The 20,503-nt window shown below is 37.6% G+C and overlaps 2 protein-coding genes across 4 annotated transcripts in view; one reads left to right on the top strand and one right to left on the bottom strand.

Moving 5' to 3' along the window:
• Window positions 1-707: 707 nt before the first annotated feature.
• Window positions 708-16,148, top strand: LOC144665620 (protein amnionless-like). Of its 3 annotated transcripts, none has more exons than XM_078526880.1 (16): window positions 708-791; window positions 3,210-3,331; window positions 4,091-4,144; window positions 5,228-5,315; window positions 5,858-6,018; window positions 7,430-7,495; window positions 7,591-7,728; window positions 8,357-8,447; window positions 9,234-9,313; window positions 10,459-10,537; window positions 11,795-11,845; window positions 12,271-12,345; window positions 13,504-13,606; window positions 14,804-14,827; window positions 15,233-15,368; window positions 15,837-16,148. In XM_078526880.1, exons 1-16 carry the CDS (start codon window positions 737-739, stop codon window positions 15,885-15,887), a joined length of 1,374 nt encoding a protein of 457 aa, XP_078383006.1. In that variant the 5' UTR covers window positions 708-736; the 3' UTR covers window positions 15,888-16,148. The 3 variants fall into 3 exon arrangements, with proteins under 3 accessions (XP_078383006.1, XP_078383007.1, XP_078383008.1); XM_078526881.1 differs by having other exon boundaries at window positions 3,210-3,325; XM_078526882.1 differs by lacking the exon at window positions 14,804-14,827.
• A 366-nt stretch (window positions 16,149-16,514) lies between these two features.
• LOC144666913 (uncharacterized) overlaps window positions 16,515-20,503 on the bottom strand; it is a 4,646-nt gene continuing 657 nt past the window's right edge. Inside the window, exons 2-4 of the mRNA XM_078528355.1 lie at window positions 20,309-20,334; window positions 18,125-18,188; window positions 16,515-16,836 (exon numbers count right to left, since the gene is read on the bottom strand). Coding sequence (XP_078384481.1) covers window positions 16,678-16,836; window positions 18,125-18,188; window positions 20,309-20,334 — 249 coding nt within the window. The 3' untranslated portion in view covers window positions 16,515-16,677. The remainder of the gene's footprint in view (window positions 16,837-18,124; window positions 18,189-20,308; window positions 20,335-20,503) is intronic.

Below are 20,503 nucleotides of genomic sequence, written 5' to 3' on the forward strand. Positions count from 1 at the left end.
AACAAAAAACAAAAACTAAAGAGAAAAAATATAAACTAAAAAAAAAAATTAAGAAAACTAAAGGTGTGCGGAGTTTGCCCCAACAGACAAAAAAATCGTAGGTACGACCCTGGCCTTTGGAATAAGTATTATATCAGTTGAAAGCACGGGAAATCTCGCGTAACGCAAAATCACGATTCCCGCGGGGATTCACGTTATTTCCGCGCACACCCATAATGCAGTTCCCTCCCAAATGCTGCCATGTTTTGAGTAAGGATACGATACGGGTTTTTCAAAACGATACGATATCGATACGATATTTGCCTTTTTTCTCGATATCGATATCGATATCGATATTATGACGTCATTTCCGTACTGACGTCATTGGTATGTCACGTGATTTGTCTGACCATACAAAGGACAGTCCTGGCATTATAAATATTAGCCAGGAATGTTGGTTTTTGGTCTTTTTGTTTCATTGTGGACTAGATCAAGTCAAGGCAATAGAAAAAATCAAATATTGACAAGAAAATCAATATTTGTTTGCGCAAAAGTGCATTTTTAAACCTCAGGTGCTGACCAGAAGACCGCAGGCTCAGGTCACGTGTGCAGTATCGAAAACGTATCGAAAGTGCGATATTTTTCGAAAGTATCGATACTTTTCAAAATTGTCAAAATATCGATGTATCGAATATTTGGTATCGAGTATCGGCCCATCCTTAGTTTTGAGGGAGGCCGTGCTTTTCATTTGGACAAAATGAATGGAGGGGAAAAGGGCTGCTTTTTTTGGCTGTTTACGTGTCTTTTGCTTGGTAAGGCAATGATACAATATCTCAATCCTAATGCTTGAAGAATTTGTAACTGAAAGTTTCCTTCTGAATTATTTATGAGGTGACTGCAACGAAATGTTTTGCACGTTTTTATTACACAAGGAAAACAACAAACAATGGCGAGATCTTTTCTGCGTAAATTTCCACATTTATCTATGTTCAGTAATGCATAAATAACGTTAGAAAATCATATCCATCTTGTTAAACTGTAGAATTTCTTTAAGTGATTTGCATCCAACTTTACTGAATATCATTAGAATAGTATCAAAACGAAGGGTTATAATTTTGCTAATAATTTTTATATTTATTGATTTATTCCTCGATCCAACTTCAACAACTTATCTGAAACAAGCAAATACTAAAGGAAGTCAGAGATCGCGTGGTATATTCTGTAAACATTTTGCTTTGCTCTATTCCCCAGGTAGCAGGGGGGGGGGGGGGGGGACTCCCATACCAAATTGAAGGGGACGGAGATGCTCGTCGTCTCACTTAGGGGTATAAATTATGGATTTTTATTTCCCTTAGGGTGCAGTGTTCAGGACAGAACGTCAATATTTTTAGCCATCCAGGTCTCATTATGCGTTATACGGAATTCCCAAACCTCTAAGGTTTTCTTTCTTTTTTTGATGTAAAGAAGCTGTCGCAACAGTCACAGTTTTGCCCTACCCTTTTTTAACAATTAGACTACGAGCCCTCGTTTTCTATGAGCAAATAGACAACGAGGCGCAGCCGAGTTGACTATCGCTCATAGAAAACGAGGGCGAGTAGTCGAATTGTTTTAGTAGAAATTCTAAAGGACTGCAGTCCAAAACCAACAATATTGTGCACTTTGAAGACAAAAATCAAGAAAATTTACCGCTTAAGGAGGCTCACAATAGTTTTAAGGTTTTCTAGCACTTTTACATTTAAGGGATTCAATAAAACAAAATAACATTTCTTTTTACAATTTCTTGGGAATAGCTTCTAGCTCGATCGCCAGTGAACCGAAAAATAATCATATGACGTCATCACCTGTTACCATAGCAACAGTATATGGGTGTAAATAAGAGCCATCATGGAGCTTTTAACGGTAATAGTGCAAAAATTAACTCGGTGACCCCTATTTTTCTGAATCTTATCCAATTCTTCATAAAAAAGAAGCAATTATAAAGAGTTTAAAAAAAATTCTCTGGAGCAGATTTTATGTAATTACTCAAAACCATAATTTTTGACTAGCTAAAAATCCGGTCCAGAGAATTTTTTTAAATTTCACCTGTAGTTTTCTCTAAGGCCACACTACCTAATTTTGAAATAAAAAAGTGGGGTCACCGGACTTGTTTTTCAGTTAAATTACTTCGCATTTCAAGAAAAGCCACGCGTGATCCACGCGCGTTCCAAAATCTGGCCTTTACAAGATCCCGTCTTTCGCATGCGTAAACGTTGTCCGCTGGTCAATGCCCTCAATTTGCTTAGAAGAGTCGCTTGCTCGCTTTCATCAGCATATTTATAAGTCATTAACTTGACCTGTAAATCGAAGTGCCGTTAATAAATGAAGTAAACTAAAGCCACAGACAAAGCCGCCCAAGGAAAGATAGAGAAGTAAACTTGTATTGCATGCTTCAGTTTCGGGAATTTCGTAGGTTTGGTTGGAAGTCCACTCCGGGGTCTACATGATCGATCGCAGTGCGTACATAAAATTTTCTCCTCGGCACCATGTATGCTGATCGGCAAACATTTTTTTCTTCAGCTAATGGTAACAATTAAGACTTTGTGCGGCTAAAAATGTCGTGAAAACGCAATTTTCTCTGAAAACTAGACAAAAATAGACTTAGACAAAAAATTTACGCACCGCCATGTTTGTTTTTCTTCTTCATGGCTGAAAAATCCCGCGAGTGACGCGCGTGATTCGTGAGGTTTGGACCCAGGCCTCAGGCAACCGTAAAACTATTGTGAGCCTCCTTAAAGAGCTACTCGCGTGCGCGACTGTTTTCTATCGGCGAATAGAAAACAGTGGGAGAACCAATCAGATTCGCGGATTTCCAATAGAACACAGCTGAGTTTCTACTAATATCAATTAGAACACAGTTGCAATAGGGCGATTTTCAATTGAGTGTTTTAAAACCAAAACCAGAGTAATAACTCTGGCCCACCACTAAGCACAAAGGCAATAAAGTGAACCAGTCAAAACTTGAAGTATTAAAACATGTATAGCCGACGTGAAGCATGGGAAAACGTGCGCAAAGTGAGTCACGATTGGTTTAAGTTTTAATTCTTATTGGATGAGAAAGTGGTGAGAGTCTTTTAAACTAATCGCTAAGCGCAGTTGTGCAAAACCAAAGCAAACGGAAATTAGTGAAAATCACTCTAAGACAAAAAACAGGGTTGCCAATACTGTGTGTATATCTTGTTTGATTCTTCCAGGCAAGCAGTGCTCAGCAGTCACAAAGCAATGGCTCCCTAACACTAATTACAATAATCCTGCCAACTGGAATAAAGGACGAGTACCTTGTGATGGGGATAATGTGCAACTTGACAAAGTAAGGGTAGTAAAATAATTATCCTACGATTTAGCACCCGGGGCGCTTATTTAGTTTTGGCACCTCAAGGGAGGGCGCTTATTCGAGACAGGGCGCTTATTCGGGACAGGGCGCTTATTTAATTTTTTTGAGAAACAACCAAATGCTCAAAACTAAATTTAAATAAATATTAAAATACCGGTAACTAGTCGATGTCGATGGCTTCAGTAGGGGCAGTTATCCACAATAGTGGCGCTTATTACAAAAGTGGCACCAATAAGAATGGGGCACTTATTAGAATGGGGACGCTTATTGGAATAGGGGCGCTTATTGACAAAAACACATTCGAAGGGGGGCACTTATTTGGAAGGGCCGGGCTTTTATTGGAAGGACGGTGCTAAATCGAATCGTTACGGTAATTTGATATTTGTTAAAACTGTTCTAGTTTTCATGCAGAAAAGTAAATGGTTTGAGTGGTTCAGGTTCAAGTCCTGGCCAGGGTTATTATATTGTGAGTTGTTTTTTTTTTTGGGGGGGGGGAGGCATGGAGGGGCAAGACTCACACTAAATTCTCATAGTGCCTGACTCTCTCCACCCAGGTGTGTAAATGGGTAACAGCACATTTAATGCTTGAGAGTAACTGTGTAATGGACTAAGATTTTATCCAGAGAAGAGTAGAAATACTTCTAGTTATATGCAGCTTTGGAAACCAGGATAAGCTCCAGCCTGGTGTGAGACACTGGTCCAATACAAATGTTACCTAACTTACATTTTCTTTTCATATAGCAGGACAAGCCACTAGCTGTTTCTTTAAGGAACAGTCATACTGTTAAGTCCCTGGTGAGTGGCATTAAATTATTAGAACTTTTAATGATAACACCCCCAAAAAACCATTAAGCACCTAGAGTGCTAATTAAATTTTAAGAGCCCAAGATAGAGAACTTATTCAGAGGACATTCAGGATGGAGCATTTCTCTTAAGGTCATTGCCCTGTATTGCATTGCACATCCTTACTGCGCAGAATTTTATGCATAATAAGCGCGCGCGAAGCGCGCACATAAACAAAATGGCAGCTTTTTTCTATGTGGCTTAGTCCGCGAGAGAAGTAAATCGTCGCTTTCTTGTAAAAAAGTCTGGTGACCAATCAATTTTTTCTCATATTTTGGGTGTAGCGATCAAATTCTTTCTGTAAAATGAAAACAGATTAATTCCTATGTTTGAAAAATAAATTATGGCTAAAAACATGTACTTTGGCAGTACTCGCAGAAGAATTTTAAAGGAATTATATGGAATATTCAAGGTCTTCCTGCTCCTAAACGAATCTGGTGACCCCCCTTATTTATTTCAAAACTTAAGTTCCCTTACAGTAATAAACCAGTAGGCGAAGTTTGGTTAAAAATCTGTGTCCTTATAATTTCACCTTTACATTTCAGATGTGCATTTCATAGTACTATTGGAATGGAAGTTAAATCTGCTATATATCAGTTCTGTGCATTGATATTGGAAGAGATGAACAATTTTTTTAGAAAGTGTCCTCAGTAATCAAAATTGGGAGTCTTCTTTCTTAGAATATAATAAGGGATCGTATTGGAATAAGGGTGCTTACTAGAAAGAACAAACAGCTTGCAATAAATCTAGACATGGGGTGTTTTTGGAGGGGGTGCTTACTGGAAAAAGGGCATTATGAAGTGTCTCACTCACTCACTCACTGCCCATTGTGCCCAATGGCAGGTAGGGCAGCAACAAAGTTCTTCCACTGCTCAATGTCTGTCTTTGGCCAGCTGTTGGATGGTGTTCCAGCTTTGTCAAGTGTCTGATAACCACATACTTGATCAGTGAGAGAAGGAACATTATTTAACTGTGCATACATGTGTATTTGTTACATAGCACTAGACTTAATGATTTTGTTAACATCTGTTGCAGAGTTTGCCAATGAATGGTGAAGTTATCTTTTATGATGGTGCTGAGCTGAGCTTCAGTGGCACTGATCAGGATTTAAATGCCTGCCAAGGTGAATACCAATTAGTAAAATTGACAGTTTTGGCATAAAATAAACAATGGTATAATAATTATTATTCCACAAGCATGGGTTGGATATGAAAATTTTGGTGGCCTAAGGTTTAGTGTGCAGGACTCCAGATGAAGCGGTCCGGGTTCAAGCCCGCATAGTGCCTCTCTCCACCCAGGTGTATAAATGGTTACCGACAAATTAATATTGACTGCTGGGGATAACCCTGTGATGGACTAGCATCCCATTCATGCTACAGAAACCGGAATACAGAAGTTTTTTTATGGGTTTCTGCAATCATTTGAATTTTTATGGGGGGCGAGTGATCTGTCCCATGGCCAACCTACCAACCTGGATGGCCAGGGGCTTTCCTTTGTCTGATCTCTCCCCAAGTAGGCCAGACTGGCATGGTTAAACCTATTAGAGGCCTTAGCTCTTGGGATCATACAAACACGCAAGCCTCACCACCACGACAAGTTGGCATGCCAAGTATAAAGAAAACGTGCAATTTAAGCTAACTAAAGATGATTTTTGTATCTCTGTAGATTCTGGAGACATTCATTTTGTGGCCTCTGTTCAAAACTGGTACAACCCGTATAACTGGCAGGAGGTCACATACGCCAAGCAAGCACTAACAGCATCTTCTGTCTCCATCCTTCATGCAGACAATGTACCTTGTGACCACGACACAGTGATTTTTCCACTGGTAAATCTCAAAAAAAGAAATTTTTTTAACCAAGTCTGAAGTCGAGACCTGGGGGAAGGGGGGAAGGGGGTACCCAACAAAGTTTTATACAGGTAGGTTCTGCCCAAGATCCAAACCCTTGACCTTTTATGGGCGTGTTTAAAACATGAAATGGCGAAACGGCGAAATGGCGAAATGACGAAATGGCAAAATGATAAGATAAATACCCATATATAATATAGTTTGGTTTCCCTTTGAACTTCAAGGCAGTTCTGTTTACATGTCTAGACTGAATTATTTCTAGGGAACATTTCAATGTTCTGGCCCAGGAATATAATGAATACTTGTCACAACGCCAAATTGAACGTATTACTGAAATGTCTCAGCAAACCAGGATATCTTTTTTTCATTTAGTACTTGCCAAGTTGCCTATCAGTATCTGCACTGCACTACAAAGCTTGCCTTGTATTTAAGAACTGATATAGACATCAAACGTCACTCCGTTTCTGTGCAAAGTACGTTTGCCACTTGTATTGTGTATAAACTTCATCGCGAAGTAGGTTCGGTTTTGATAATCTATTTCATGTGAATGTTGGAGCTCAAAGCCTTACTTCATAGCCGCTGCTTGGTGGTAAATACGAGATAAACAAATCATTTTTGTCCGATGTTGAAACGAAACGCCGACATTTCGATCAAGAATGTCCTAGGCGTATCAAACAGCGCCTTGTTAACAAAGAGACACTGGAATCCAAATTACCCATAGGTTCGTGACGGGACTCCGTGACCATAGTTAGTATGCCGTGACGGAGAATTTGTGATTGCAGTTTCTTTTATTTTTCGGGACTTATCTATATAAGAATAAATTTAGCAACATATGAAGATTCCAGTAGAACGGTAATATCGTATAACTTTGACTTTTATCTTCAGTATCATTTTGCCATTTCGCCATTTCGCTGTTCACCATTTCGTGTTTTAAACACGCCCACTTTTTATATACCATTTTAACAGAAAGGGTGACCCTTTTATGTACCTTCCACAGAAAATTATACCCCTTCCACTTGACAACAGTAGAAATATTTCTTAACTTTTCACTTGAGTTAACTCCTTAAAATACTAAGATGAATCAGCTGTATGGTGCATCTTTTACACATATTTTGAAAGGTCATTTCAATACCTAAAGGACACTTTTCCTTACCCATTCCTATACCTCAACTCGTGAAATTTCACCCTTTTCATTATTATACCCCCAGCCTGAAAAAGTACCCCTTTTGGGCGGATCGGAGCCTCTCCCATTTAGTCCAATATAGAGAGTGCTCCCTTAGAGTTGGAAGTGGGGTACAGATGAAGAAAGATTAACCCAGTATGTTTTAGCTTTTTGATAAAAAAAAGTTTTTTATTACTTTTGTTATTAACTTCAATCTCAATTACACAGGACAGCTCCTTTCTAGTCAAGTCTGAGTTACCTATCAAAGTGGCAGAAGTTCAACTTTTTGGGAAGGTATGTGACTGGTTCAGTTTTCAGTCTTCAGTCTATAATTTTCTTTTCTATAAATCAATGATTGATTCTAACTGTGCTTTTAAATTGTTTGATAGGTACAAAGCTCAGCAAGTTTCAAATATTTTTATTCCAGTAATTCAGGAAGCTTGCAGTTCAACTTCACTGGTTCAACAGCTGATATCACAGCTGCCCAGTGTGGTGATCCCACCGGCTGCCCGTGTGGTAACTGGAAGGTAAAAATTTTATTTAGTGAAACCTTAGTAAAAGCGGCAGGGGTATTTTGCAGAAATTATGCTGCCGGAATGCAGAATGATGGAATGGCGGAAAAATTATGATGGAAGGGCGATAGTATAATGCCCTAACCAACAAATTTAAGCTAACTGCAAGCAAACCAGAGTGAAAGCTAACTGCAAGCAAACTGCTGACCAGCAATCTGCATTCTGCGTTCTGCAAAATACCCCTGCCGCATTCAAAGAGATCTTGTTATAATAAGAATTTGTTTAGTTTTTACCACAATAATAAGCAGTGTCAAAGAAAATGTGAAAAGAAAAAAATTTAGCCTTCAGCAGGATTTTAAACCATAATAATTTATTACCTACATCACAAAAGTCATGGGTTTGAATCCCATTGAATTGATTTTTTTTTTCAGACTTCCAGTGTACCTGCATGCTTAGGTCTCAGCCAAGGATCTCTTTCTCATAAATAATTTACTAGCAGTTGACTTTTATTTGATTTAATTTCATGCGTCAATCACAAAAGTAACATGTGTTTCCATTAGTACCATATCAACTATTGTCAGGTAAACTTGTGTCATTTTGTTGGCCCTTTTTATCAACTTGTAACTTTTGTTTCAATAAACAGTTTGCGAACACCATATGTAGTCATGTGAACTGTAAGAAACCAGCATGCCCAGATCCTTTCAAACCCGAGGGAAGCTGTTGTCATGTGTGTGGTAAGTTAATTTTTAATTGTTCTAACTAAACACATGTTATGTATTTATAAAGGAATAATTTGTTGCCTTACAAATAAATTCTAATTTCATGCAGAAAACTGAGGGCTTTCAATAAGACCTGCCAGTACATGACAGAGCTCTAGTAGACTGTTATTTTGTTGTGAATTGCCTGCTAAAATTCATGCAGCTCTCTATTAAATAAGAGATGTTTTCAGCTTTTTATAAATTGCTTCAGTTGATACACGCTGCACAAGGGTAGCCACCTACTACTAACAAGGCAGTGAATACAATATTGTTTTTTTTTTAAGTGAAATTGAGCATACTGTTGAGCCAGGTAGATGATTTTAAGCGCTTACTTTTAATCTAGCTCAGCAGTTCATAGAAAAGAAATATTAATTTAAAAAACAGTCCCATTTAACTCAGGCCTTCATTCGGTGATCAGAATGGGAGAACTGTCTGTCTGAGATACATTTGTGTGTGAACAGCTTTCACATTTTCAAATGCTGCAGCCTACATAGAATCATTTTGTTACACTCAGGATTTTTTTTGTCACGTGAAATCTAGCAAAGAATATTCACAAATCCAGGGCTTTAAATAATTTTTTTCCCTTGAAAGGACATAAAGTATTGCTCCATATGTGAACCTGGTGTTTGCACTGGAAAGCAAAAAAAAGTTGTTCAAACATTCTTTCCGACCACAGTTGGAATTTCGTCTGACATTGGCAAATTGTGGTCGGCCAGTGTCCGACAGCCCTGCAATCTGTACACGTTTCTTTTCTTCTAATAGGCACTTTACTTAAACTGAGTCTTGGAAAAGACTTTAAAATGGATGATTACAGAGCTCTGCTTTTGAATATCTCTCAGAAGGTAAGTCACATTTATTTTAGTACTCACGTAAGTCACATTTATTTTAGTACTATTTTAGTACTTTATTATATTATAAACTGCAGTGGTAGCAAATCGATAAAAATGGTATCACACATGTGTGGATAAAAATGATATCCACACTTGTGTGATATCATTTTTGACCAATCAGCTCATAGAGTTTGCATGTTTCAATGCTGAATGAGCCAAAGTAAATCGATATTAAGTCGAAACATCTTCGGATCTCCCTCGGCGGCAATCTTGGTTGATCTTCGGAAATCTTCAGGAATTTTCAAAAAACTTCGGAAAATGTTCGGAAACATTCATACAACCTTCGCACAACATTTTGAAAATTTTTCGGAAATCTTCAGAAAATGGTCAGAACTCTTCAGAAAATCATCAAAAACATCGTAATTAGTAGGTTTATAGTATAAACAAAATAATAAATATGGTCTAGGGTTCAAAACCGATATCTCACAAGTGAGCACAGCGAATGAGTGAGATATCGATTTGAACACTCGAAGATAAATTTCGTATCTCCGCACAACCATGTATTATCCTCTACATAATATCAATACATTGTCAGGCAGACAGGTGTTAAAAATTTAAAAAAAGTCAACTTTGTGACTGTTTAAAGAATGGAACTCATTGTGAGGAGCTGTAAATTCAGTTGTCGCAATCATGGGACAAAGAAAAAATCTGAAGGAAGGATCACAGAAGTTCATTGGAAATCCCAAGGGGGTGGGGCAGGTCTCAAAAGCCAAAATTTTAAAGGAAAGTGTGAAAAGTCTAAACTAGTCAGTGGTGAGGTATTCAAACCAAAAGAGTATTTTATTGGGGAGGGATGGATGTTTTCTGTAACAACACATAATTAAAATAATTCTAAAAGTAGTTTAATACAAATGTATCACTGACAGTTAACATTTTTAGATGTGTTAATCACAAAGCAATTTTAGTGAGGTTGTGTTGCAAGTAAGATGGAGGTGAAAATAGTTATGTTGTACAAAGGCTTAACTTTACGTTTAACTTACCGGCCAAAGGCAAAAATGAGCTACTGATTACAAATTACTATTTAAGTGAACATCTTGATATTTTGTACAATGCATGTTGCACTAGTTTAGCATTTTTGTTCCACTTTGTTTGCACAGGAGTATGAAGGAGTTACTGTCGCCACTTCCAAGACACAGGATGGTTTTGTACAAGTGGTGTTAACTGACCAGGAAAATGGTATTTGACATAAATTTTTCAGTAGTGCTACAAACATAGCCAGCTCCCTTTGCTTTCTGCCACAGACTATGCATGTCAAACTTGAGGGTGATAAAGGAGGAGAGTATAGCTTACGTTTCAAAGAAAAATAAATAGCCGTTTCATAATTCACAAAAAATATAATATTGGCATTTCACACTTCTCGGAAAATAAAAGAGAACATTTTGGAAAATCACGGTTCATGGCTACTATGGAAATCATGATTCACAATGAAAAAATAGCCATTTCACTGGAAATAAAAAGGGCTGATCGCGGGTCATGAAAATACCGTTTACTCCCCTCAAATTTAGATTCGTAGATATTTCTTGTGAAATGCCCTACAGTATCAATGAGTGATACTTAAGATTAAGGTGCATTTACAGGATGGGAAAAGTCAGTTACATGATTACCCATACACATCTATAGGGTCTGTAAGTAGCAACAGCTCTCACAAGATTCGAGGTCTCACATGAATGGCTCTATTGCCACACTTTGAGAGAACAATAAACAACAGGAACATTGAATTACAAGTTACAAGAGCTGCTATGCACATTACCCACCAAATCCAGTGCCATGTTATCGTAAAGATTCAGTGACAAAATGCATCTTGTTTGGTCAAGAGAAGATAATTCATCCCCATGTACTGTTTCCTCATTAGTTTAATATATCAGTCCATATAAAACCAGCAAAGTCAAAGGGCAAACAGGGCTAATTTCACCAAATAAATGGCCAAATTTTTTTCACTGTAAAGCATACCAAGTATGAATTGACTGAGGATTCATTGTGCAAGATCTTAAACATTTTAGGAAACAACGTTGAAGAAGTTGTCATTTATCGCAGTCAATTCAATTTGTTTATTAATTTTTTTATTTCCCTTTAATTTTGTCTTTATTTTTTTAATATGTGAAGTTTGCTGTATGGAAATTTCTACAGACTGTTAACTGAACAGATGACATTTAGAGGATTTTACTGAGTTCATGAAAACAAAAAAAAGAGCTGTGCTCTAGCAGAGCCCGGGTGCCTCAGGCGACTTACTTTTGCCTTCAAGCGACTTGTATTACTTTACTATCATGAAAGCTTTAAATTAAGAGCTGGGCACCCAAGATTTCTTATAGAAGAGCCCCCGGGCACCCTGCAATAATTATTATTCTAAGAGCACAGCTTTGTCAAGGATCAAGTCTGCTGCTAAATGATGGCGGCACTGGATAATTTTAATGTGATGCTGAATATTTTTTACAGGCAAAGATGCACAGATAGCAGCTGAACACTTGAAGGAAGTGATGACTTCTGGTGAAGTTGATTAATTAAAATTGGATTAATTTTATTTTAAAGAATTACAGCAGTTGTTAACTGCCAGTTGACAACAGTAATTTAACCTGTTATTATAATAGTACATTAACGTACTGGTACTTTGAAATCTTATAACCCTTTTTTACCACACTGATATTCTAAAAGAGAGAAACATTTGGGCTTGCAGTATTGCAGTATCAGCCAATTTTTCATAATTCACTAGCCTGATTTCTATTTTATTAGATAAATTTGCTTGTGAAGGATTTTGCTTTAATAGTGACGATTCACACTCCCTAATCCCGCAATGCTTTCATAGAAGGGTAACTTAAATTGTTTGTAGATGTTGTAGTTTAATTTTTAGATCTGGTTTCAATTTTTTTTAACCAGTTTGAAATTTTTAAACTGGTTTCTTTTTTTTTCCTCAGAAAAGGCATTTAATGTTGTTGGTACTGAAGTTCTTGAACAATCAGGCTTCAAGGCTGTTCCTGGAAAGAAAACAGGTGCTATACTGCATCATTCATCTGCTTTTGCGAAGTTTATAAGTAATGTTTAATAAATGAGCAGCAGTGTTTTATCAAGTTTAAAACACGAGGCGCAGCCGAGTGTTTTAGACTTCATAAAACACGACATGCGAATTTATTGAACGGCTTAAAAATCTTCTGATGTAGATCAACTCATTCTTGCACTAATATTTAGGTTTGGGGTTATTTTGGCCTAGAAAATTGGACGTATAGTTTAGCCATGTCTTTATCAGATATAAAGACACTCATTAAACATTAATTTCTTTTGTATTTTCTTTATGAATTATTAATGTGTTTTTTAAGTGAATATAAAACAAAAATTAATGAAAGCCCTGGCACATAAAACCTTAACAACCCGTGTATTCAACTCACACAGCCCTTTGCATGTAAATTGTGTCTACGTGATGCTAGATGATAATAATTTATTACTGAACAGAAAAAATAATTGAATTCACTATAAAAAGTGGTGGTGGCCTGTCTAAATTACAGACTAGCATACTGTAACTTAGTGGGAGGCGCGGTGGCCTAATGGTTAGCGCGCTCGGCTCCGAGTCGAACGGCCCGGGGTCGAGACCTGGCCGGGGCGCTCCGTTGTGTTCTTGGGCAAGACACTTTACTCTCACAGTGCCTCTCTCCACCCAGGTGTACAAATGGGTACCGGCGAACTTACTGCTGGGGGGTAACCCTGCGATGGACTAGCATCCCATCCAGGGGGGAGTAGCAATACTCCTAGTCGCTTAATGCTACAGAAACCGGGATAAGCTCCGGCTGTATGGGCCACTTAGGCTCGGACACAGACTTTACCTTTTATACTGTAACTTAGTCAGCATTATTGCACAATGTACTCACTGCATGTACATGTATCGCTGTAGGTACATATATGTAAGTTCCACATATACTTTAATCATTACTTCCCCGGTAGCCACTAGTAAAAGTAGTAACAATCACACTCTCTAATGTATCAAATATGCTTAAGCCTTTTGGTTCGCTCACTTTATGCAGTAGCCAGCTCTTGCAAGCACTCTTGGCATTTGGGGGAAAAGTTATTGTAGCTAAATATTTTTAATGTAGAATTCCATAATCATTTGGTTTTTGTTGAAAGATAAAAACTAATTAATTAATATTATGTTCATTCAGGGAAGCCTAAGAACAGTATGATAATCCCTTTGGCTGTAGGACTTACTCTGCTTTTTCTGTTTCTTGTTGTGGTGATATTCCTGATCTTCAGACGCACACAAAGGTAAGATGAGCAATCTTCAGAACAGAGAAAAGGCCTTTGCTAAGCTATTGTTAACGTCTAAATGCAACCTGGTGTTCTTGGGCAAGACACTAAATTCTTGACTCATAGATCCTCTCTCTACCCAACTTTATATACGACTCCAAACCCCAGATTATAAGATATCACCTACATGCTGTTCACCTTGAACGCTTTGTTTTTCTATTTTGGAGAAAAGAGATGCTCCTCATCCATAAAAGCTCTGAATAAATAATAATTATTGTAATGGTCTTTTTTTTAGTCCTGACGTGTATTTAGTTAATCTATAGACAGGCGTAGGATTAAATTCACGCTGGGAATTTATTGCTCTGAAATCGGCCAAATGTATATGTGGGGGCGTGATAGGAGGGCCGAATTCTCCAGGTTATAACTCTGGTTATATTTGAGTTTTCGAACTGAAACTTACACATACAATAAAGCTCCGTTAAACACATTTTTTGCACTTGTAATTGCCATGGTTACTGGTCACGTGACTGTCAACTGGCGAAACTAAAATTTGAAAACTCTCAGAGTTTATACCAGATTCATTATTAAACCAACAATAAAGATATCTTACATGAATGTAGTACACAAAAATCGGGAAAACTTGTCCGATTTAGAATCTCAAATTTCACTACTGTGACGTCACAATTAGATACACTTAAAATGGAATGCATGGAATGTTGTCAATATCTCTAAGACTATGAGTGATAACGAAGTACAGCTTTCAGTAATTTACTTTGCTCAATGAGATAATCAATTTTATCTGTCTTTTAGATCAGTACGGTGAAAAACGGAAAAACTCAATTTTATGACGTCATTTATTGTGACGTCACAAAATTGAAATTCGAGATTCTAGATCGGACAATTTTTTTGCGATTTTTGTGTATTAAATTCATGCAAAATATCTTTTTTGTAGGGTCAATATTGAATGAGGAGAAACGTTTTTAAGTTTCATTTTCGCCATTACATAGTCACGTGACCAGTAACCATGGCGACTACAAGTGCAAAATATTTTTCTAACATAGCTGTCCTTCATGTGTCAATTTCAATTTGATATGTTTAATATAAGCAGAGTTATGACCTAAGTGAATTCACCCATCCTATCACTTAGCTACAAAAGCATTGGCCGCTTTCAGAGCAAAAAATTCCCGGCGTGATTGTGACCTGTTTTCCTTTTAGAAATCAAGAGAAGGAAAGAAAAAGGTTATGCCAGTTTCGTGTTTATCCACTGATCACAAATAAATAATTTAATTTTTTTTAAATAAATTTGAATTACAGTAAACTGCTGCATAAAAAACAATATCAGCATAAAATAACTGTATGGCTTCTTTAAACTCTTACTAATCTTCTTTATTAGTGCAAGTTAAAAACAAAACTAAAATGAAGGGCAAACCTCACTATAAGTTATGTCACTCTTTTTTTCACCTCTTTCCAACCTCATCGTGCTGTTTGGTATCTATGGCTTAATTTACAAACAATAACTTTTTGTACTTTTTCGTTCACAGATTTAGTTCTTCCTAAGTCATCAGCTTCCATTGTGAAATAGATTATTTAATCTACAGTACAAATAATTTAGTCAGTAATTACCAATCATTCTTGCTGTTCTAGGATGCGGAGTCACTCCTTTCCCCTCGTTATGATGGAAGATGATCTGGAGCTTGCTGAAATAGATAACAACCAAGGTACAGGCAAAGGAGCTGAAGAGTTAGAAGAGAAGCAGTTTGATCAAGTTGATCCAGGCCAGGTCAGTTGCCGTCAAGCTCTAATAACTGATTCTCGTAGTCAATTACTGTCAAGGGGGGGGGGGTAGGGTAGTACCCCCTATTGTGGACTATATGGGGATGTTCCACCTAAGAGGGGTAGGGATTTCACAAGTTGGAGTATGGAAAAGGGCAGGAAAAACTGTCATTTAGGTATTTATATGGTCCCCTCAAATTGTCTCAAACAGACCCACAGACCTTGGGGTGGGGCCCCTATACAACATATTTTTGGTCCCCTCTCCCTTTTACTAAGGTCGAGCTTTTTTTAAGTTCTTTTTCGGCGGGGGAGGGGATGGGCGCATATTCGAGGTTGGGCGCTTAATCAAATAAAATTAATTTGGTATTTGAAACAGTAACACAGAAGTTTTCAATTAGATGTAAACAATCTTATTCCATAGCACAAAACCATGATTATTTAATTTTATTTTTTCTCTCCCTCTCTCTCTCTGAAGATGTCAATGGAGAACCCACTGTATGAAAGTTCAACAAATGTTGCCGAGTAGCAGATGATGAATTTAAAGGAAGATTTGGTGATAACCCATACCTGCAGAATGAAATGCTGCATAAAATAATTTTTATAAGTGAGTGATATCACTAAATGAGAAAAGTCACAAAATTTTATGAAAATCAAATTTTATATTACAAAAATATTAAGTTTTGATATAAAAAGATTTTTTACCAGAATGTTTTGCAATACTTTTATATGATAGGTAATTAAATAGAGTTAAAATATTAACAGTAATTGTACAATTTTGAATAAAAATAAAAAAGTGAAAATTGCAGAAGGTCTTCATATTTTGACTCTCGGGTAGAGTTCCTGAAGAATTATTTTACGTCTTGATTTCTGTAAGAAATTTCATTTCCTTATGAGAAAATTTTCATGCTAAATTTCACTTTAAAAAAACAGCGGCCATAATTTAAAGTGAAATTTAGCATAAATTAACGAAGTCGAATAATGACCATTATTATGGCAAAAAAGCCTAAAATTTTCAAGTAAAGAATGAAGCTTTATAAAAACTGGTTTTTCCAGAGGGGTGGGTTCAAATGAAAAAAGGGGTAAATGTGGGAGGGCTATGGCTAGTTTTTGGAACAAACACATCACCCTTGGCCAGTCAAGACTTGAAGTAAAATGAAATTCAAAACTGTCATTTTATTTTAAACTCCAATCAAATTTTTAAACATCCATCAGCAGTGTTTGTAAAGCACTTTTGTATAGGTACATCACTGGAGTAATAAGAAGATTAGAACCGCCACACAAAACCAAAGCAAAACACAGTTGTGGCTTCTCTCTTCTCAGTCAGAGTCCTCGTCCAGCTTCTCCATCCCTTTCTTGTGATGTTTCATTGCTTCCTTGTGACGTCGAATAGCTTCTTCGTGGTGCTTAATCTCCCGTTCGTGATGTTCTACCTGCTCTTTTAAATGCTCCTTCATGGCCTTTAGCTGCTCTTGCTCCTATGTTGGACAAGAGATTTGTCATAATATTTAAAATAACCTAGACTACGAGCAGGCCCTATTTTTCGCAGAGTCCGTCGAGCTTGAAGCGAAATTTTTTTTTTTTTGATTTTAGCTTCACGCTTGACGGACTCTGCGAAAAAATAAAGCCTGCTCTTAGTCTAAAAATAACCTGTAAAACACCACAAGGTCACCATAGAAATTTGTGTTTCTGGCAATCGTATTAATACTAGCTAAGAGAATTTGTTAATAAACAAGACAATTCTTCTGATTTCTATTTTTGCTTTGTGAGTTCTTGCATCCAGTTTACTTGATAATGTATGTTACTAGAAAAATTAAAGTGCTGATTACGATTGAAACTTGAAGGTTTGAGGTTGGATCACTGATTTGAATAGTACCGGTACATTAATTTAGTAATCACAGTTCTGGATTCTATAGAGAAACGAAGGAAAACTGCTGTGCCTTGATCTGTGGGAGTGTGGTTGGCCACATGTTAATAATATTACCGGTAAGTACAAATTGGACTCCCAAGAATGAGGCCAGCCAAGTTTCTTATGTAGGAGAAAAAAAACATTTCTTTAGTAAGACACTTTCCTTCCAGCCAGATAGCTTATTAAGATGGTTTCCGCACAATTTTCGAGCAATACAAGCAAAAATAAAGTTACCAAAGAGACCTCTTAGCATGGCAACAGTTTTAGTACAGCTAACAAAAACCTGCCAAAAATTTAGCACTCAAGCTGACCCCGTGAGAGAAAAATGGATTTGAAGTTGTCTTTATTTCAGTTAAAACGGACATCTTGCGCCAGTTCAAAACAAAATTGCGCGCGTTTAATACATTTTTTCGAGGCTTGACTTTAATTTTCTCGAGAATGCTTTAGAATTTAATTGCGGGGTCACTAAGGCAAATGAATTCCAGTAAGATCTTTTAAATAGTATACAAAATGATGCCGTGCTATAAGCAGACTTTTGGTAATTAATTTTTGCACTCATTGCTCGAGCTTCCAGCGGAATCCGTCTTAACCTCACTACCTCTATACTGGTGCTTGTAATGAGGTTACCTACATTTTACATGTACCTTCAGCTACTGCCCTTCCTCAGAGACCCAGAGGCAGTTAGTGGGGGCGAGGGAAAGTCTTTACAGGCGAAAAAAAATGGGGAACTGTTTTACGCCAATTTTTTTTTTCAGCCTTATAGATTATCCCTCGCCCCTACTAACTGCCCCTGGGTCTCTGACGATAGTTACTACCCAGATTTGCAAGAGCAACATTTCAAGGACATGACAACCCACCTGCTTTCTGAAGAACTGTTCTTCATGGGCATGTTGCATCTTTCCAAATGCCCCTCCAGCACTCCTGAAATGTTAATAGCATATTAGAGATACAGTCAAACCTCTTTGTGGTTTTCAAAGACATGCGAATTCTGAAATTCAAACCTCAAAAACGGGTTTACGCTTTTTGCTGCCGCCAATCATCTTAGCAGAACTCTTGGGAAAAAGAAATTCACTTCAACTGGGTCAAAAGGTCACGTCTCTCGACTGATTAATAGATTCCGATCCATTTTGTTTGGTTCTGTTTTTTCAACGTTTGTTGGCCGTTGCCATAATTGTGATTGGCGGCAGGGGGGGAATGCAATCGTGCCTGTTATTGAAAACCGCAATACAAACACCAAAGGAACATGGAAGAGTGCCCATTTTATGGAGGTGTCTGTATTTCAAAGGTAGAGTTTGTGTGAATTTTGGTTTCTTTTGGACCGAGTCAACTGATCTTATTAGGGAGGTGTCCAAGTTATAAAGGTGTCTGTAAGGAGAGGCTTGACTGTAACACTTAGAGCCTCAACGGACTGAAAAGTTAGTTGTCAATAGTGCAAAGTTAATTAAGAAAAAAGATGCAGGATCCCTTTCTGTAGGTATATGTGAAGTCGTGCCATTTTCTATTGGAGGTATCGGAAAGGGTTACCTTTTCTCTCGTAACTGGTTTATGAAAGAGTAAGGGTTTGGACCTCAGGGTCAGTGGAGCCTCCACATATAAAAAAAATAAATGGCACGCAATGCATGCAGAAGCGATGACGTTTTACAAAGGGTTTTAAATATTTTTAGGAAATTTGTCAAAAATTAACGTAAATTAAAGTTCAGTGGAACACCGCTTTAGGGCACCTGCTTAACACGAACAGTTTTGTTTGTCCATACATTTTCTCTAACATTAATTTAATAACGGACAACAGACACTTTCTACTGTGACCCAAGTGAAACGCTCTCGTACAAAGTTTACCTTGCTTTACGGATACTTTTCGGTCACTGCTTATATTATCTTTGCACCATACATTTTTCCATTTGTATTGATTTTGTCCTTTTTGCACCTCGTTAGAAAAATGAAAACTTTCTTCAAGCTATGCGTTTAATTCTAGTTGCGTTACCTTATAGCGTGACATCTAATCTACGATACACGATACCTTTCGCGAACGACCGGATATGCAAGGTCAAGTTCTGTCTCTGACCGGACCACACAGACCCATTGTATGATTTCGGGCGACTGCGTAGCGTATATAAACAGTGATTTTATATGCTGATTTTAAATGGTGAACATGGCGACAGATAAAAGAAATATGTTCCATACGTTTCGGGGTTTCTGTCCCTTCTTCGGTGGAGAAAAATCAACTGGCATTTCAATTTATTCCACAGAAGAAGGGGCAGTAACCCCGAAACAAAAGCAACATATTTCTTCTATCTGGCGCATTATTCTCGTTTACACAGGTCAATTGTACATATGTCTGTTTACTGAATCTAATAGAATTTGTCAAATATAATTTGTCTCTTTCGTTCATATCTTTTATTAGTCCTTTCTAACTCCCCAGGAGTATTTTGCTTTGTGTTTTTCACGGCGCATTTCTTGTTGTGCTAAACTTGATCTTTGTTCTTCCTGTAGTTAGTTTCCAGTCCTATTCGGTCGTTCGATCGGCCCGGACAGAACCAATCGAAGGGCTCCAGCATAAAGCGATGTAACGCCATCGCTTAAAAATTGAGTACCCCTCTCCCTCCCACGACCAGGGTGATAACAAAATGTAAGGAAAACGAATAACCAACTTATGCACCTATCAATGTTAAGCCCGAGGGGGGGGGGGTCGGGCTAACCACGGGAATTTGATCGTGAGGTCGGTCCCCAGGGTAGGGATTTTGGTCGTATATGATGCCCTGCAACAAGGTTTGAAGGACATCTGACCACCTTTCATTGCTCCCGGGTGGGGATTTTGACCAATTATTTTGTCCCGGGGGTGGGGAATTTGACTTTTTTTTATAGAAAATGTCAAAATCCCCACCCCTTGCCCGACCGCCCCCCCCCCCTCGGGCTTAACATTGATAGGTGCATAATTTGGACAAGTTTTCTTTTTCAAAAGAGAAACTACTTCATTTATTAGATGTTGATAAGAGCAAGGAAAGAGAACGTTTTATAATTTATTACCAAATGAATTATCTTACCTAATGTCTCCCCCACCTCCACCACCCTGAAAAGCAAAAAATAAATTGAACACTTGTAACTCATGCACTAAGATTCGTATCAAACCCACACAGGAAATCAGTTATCTGCATAACACATTTTCAGAGAGAAAAACCAAACCAATCATTATTTTAGCATACCAGTAATGTTTTTGTTAAGGCCTGTCAGTATACCAA

The sequence above is a fragment of the Oculina patagonica genome, chromosome 9 (assembly GCF_052425735.1).
Source record: "Oculina patagonica isolate OP01 chromosome 9, crgOcupat, whole genome shotgun sequence".
Taxonomy (NCBI): Eukaryota; Metazoa; Cnidaria; class Anthozoa; order Scleractinia; family Oculinidae; genus Oculina; species Oculina patagonica.

Bases quoted from the DNA above. Each gene is read 5' to 3' on its own strand.
- LOC144665620 (XM_078526880.1), top strand. From the start codon at position 737: ATGAATGGAGGGGAAAAGGGCTGCTTTTTTTGGCTGTTTACGTGTCTT. The intron at 3,332-4,090 runs GTAGTAAAATAA...CTTTTCATATAG, and splicing joins TGCAACTTGACAAAGTAAGG to CAGGACAAGCCACTAGCTGT. The intron at 7,729-8,356 runs GTAAAAATTTTA...TTCAATAAACAG, and splicing joins GCCCGTGTGGTAACTGGAAG to TTTGCGAACACCATATGTAG.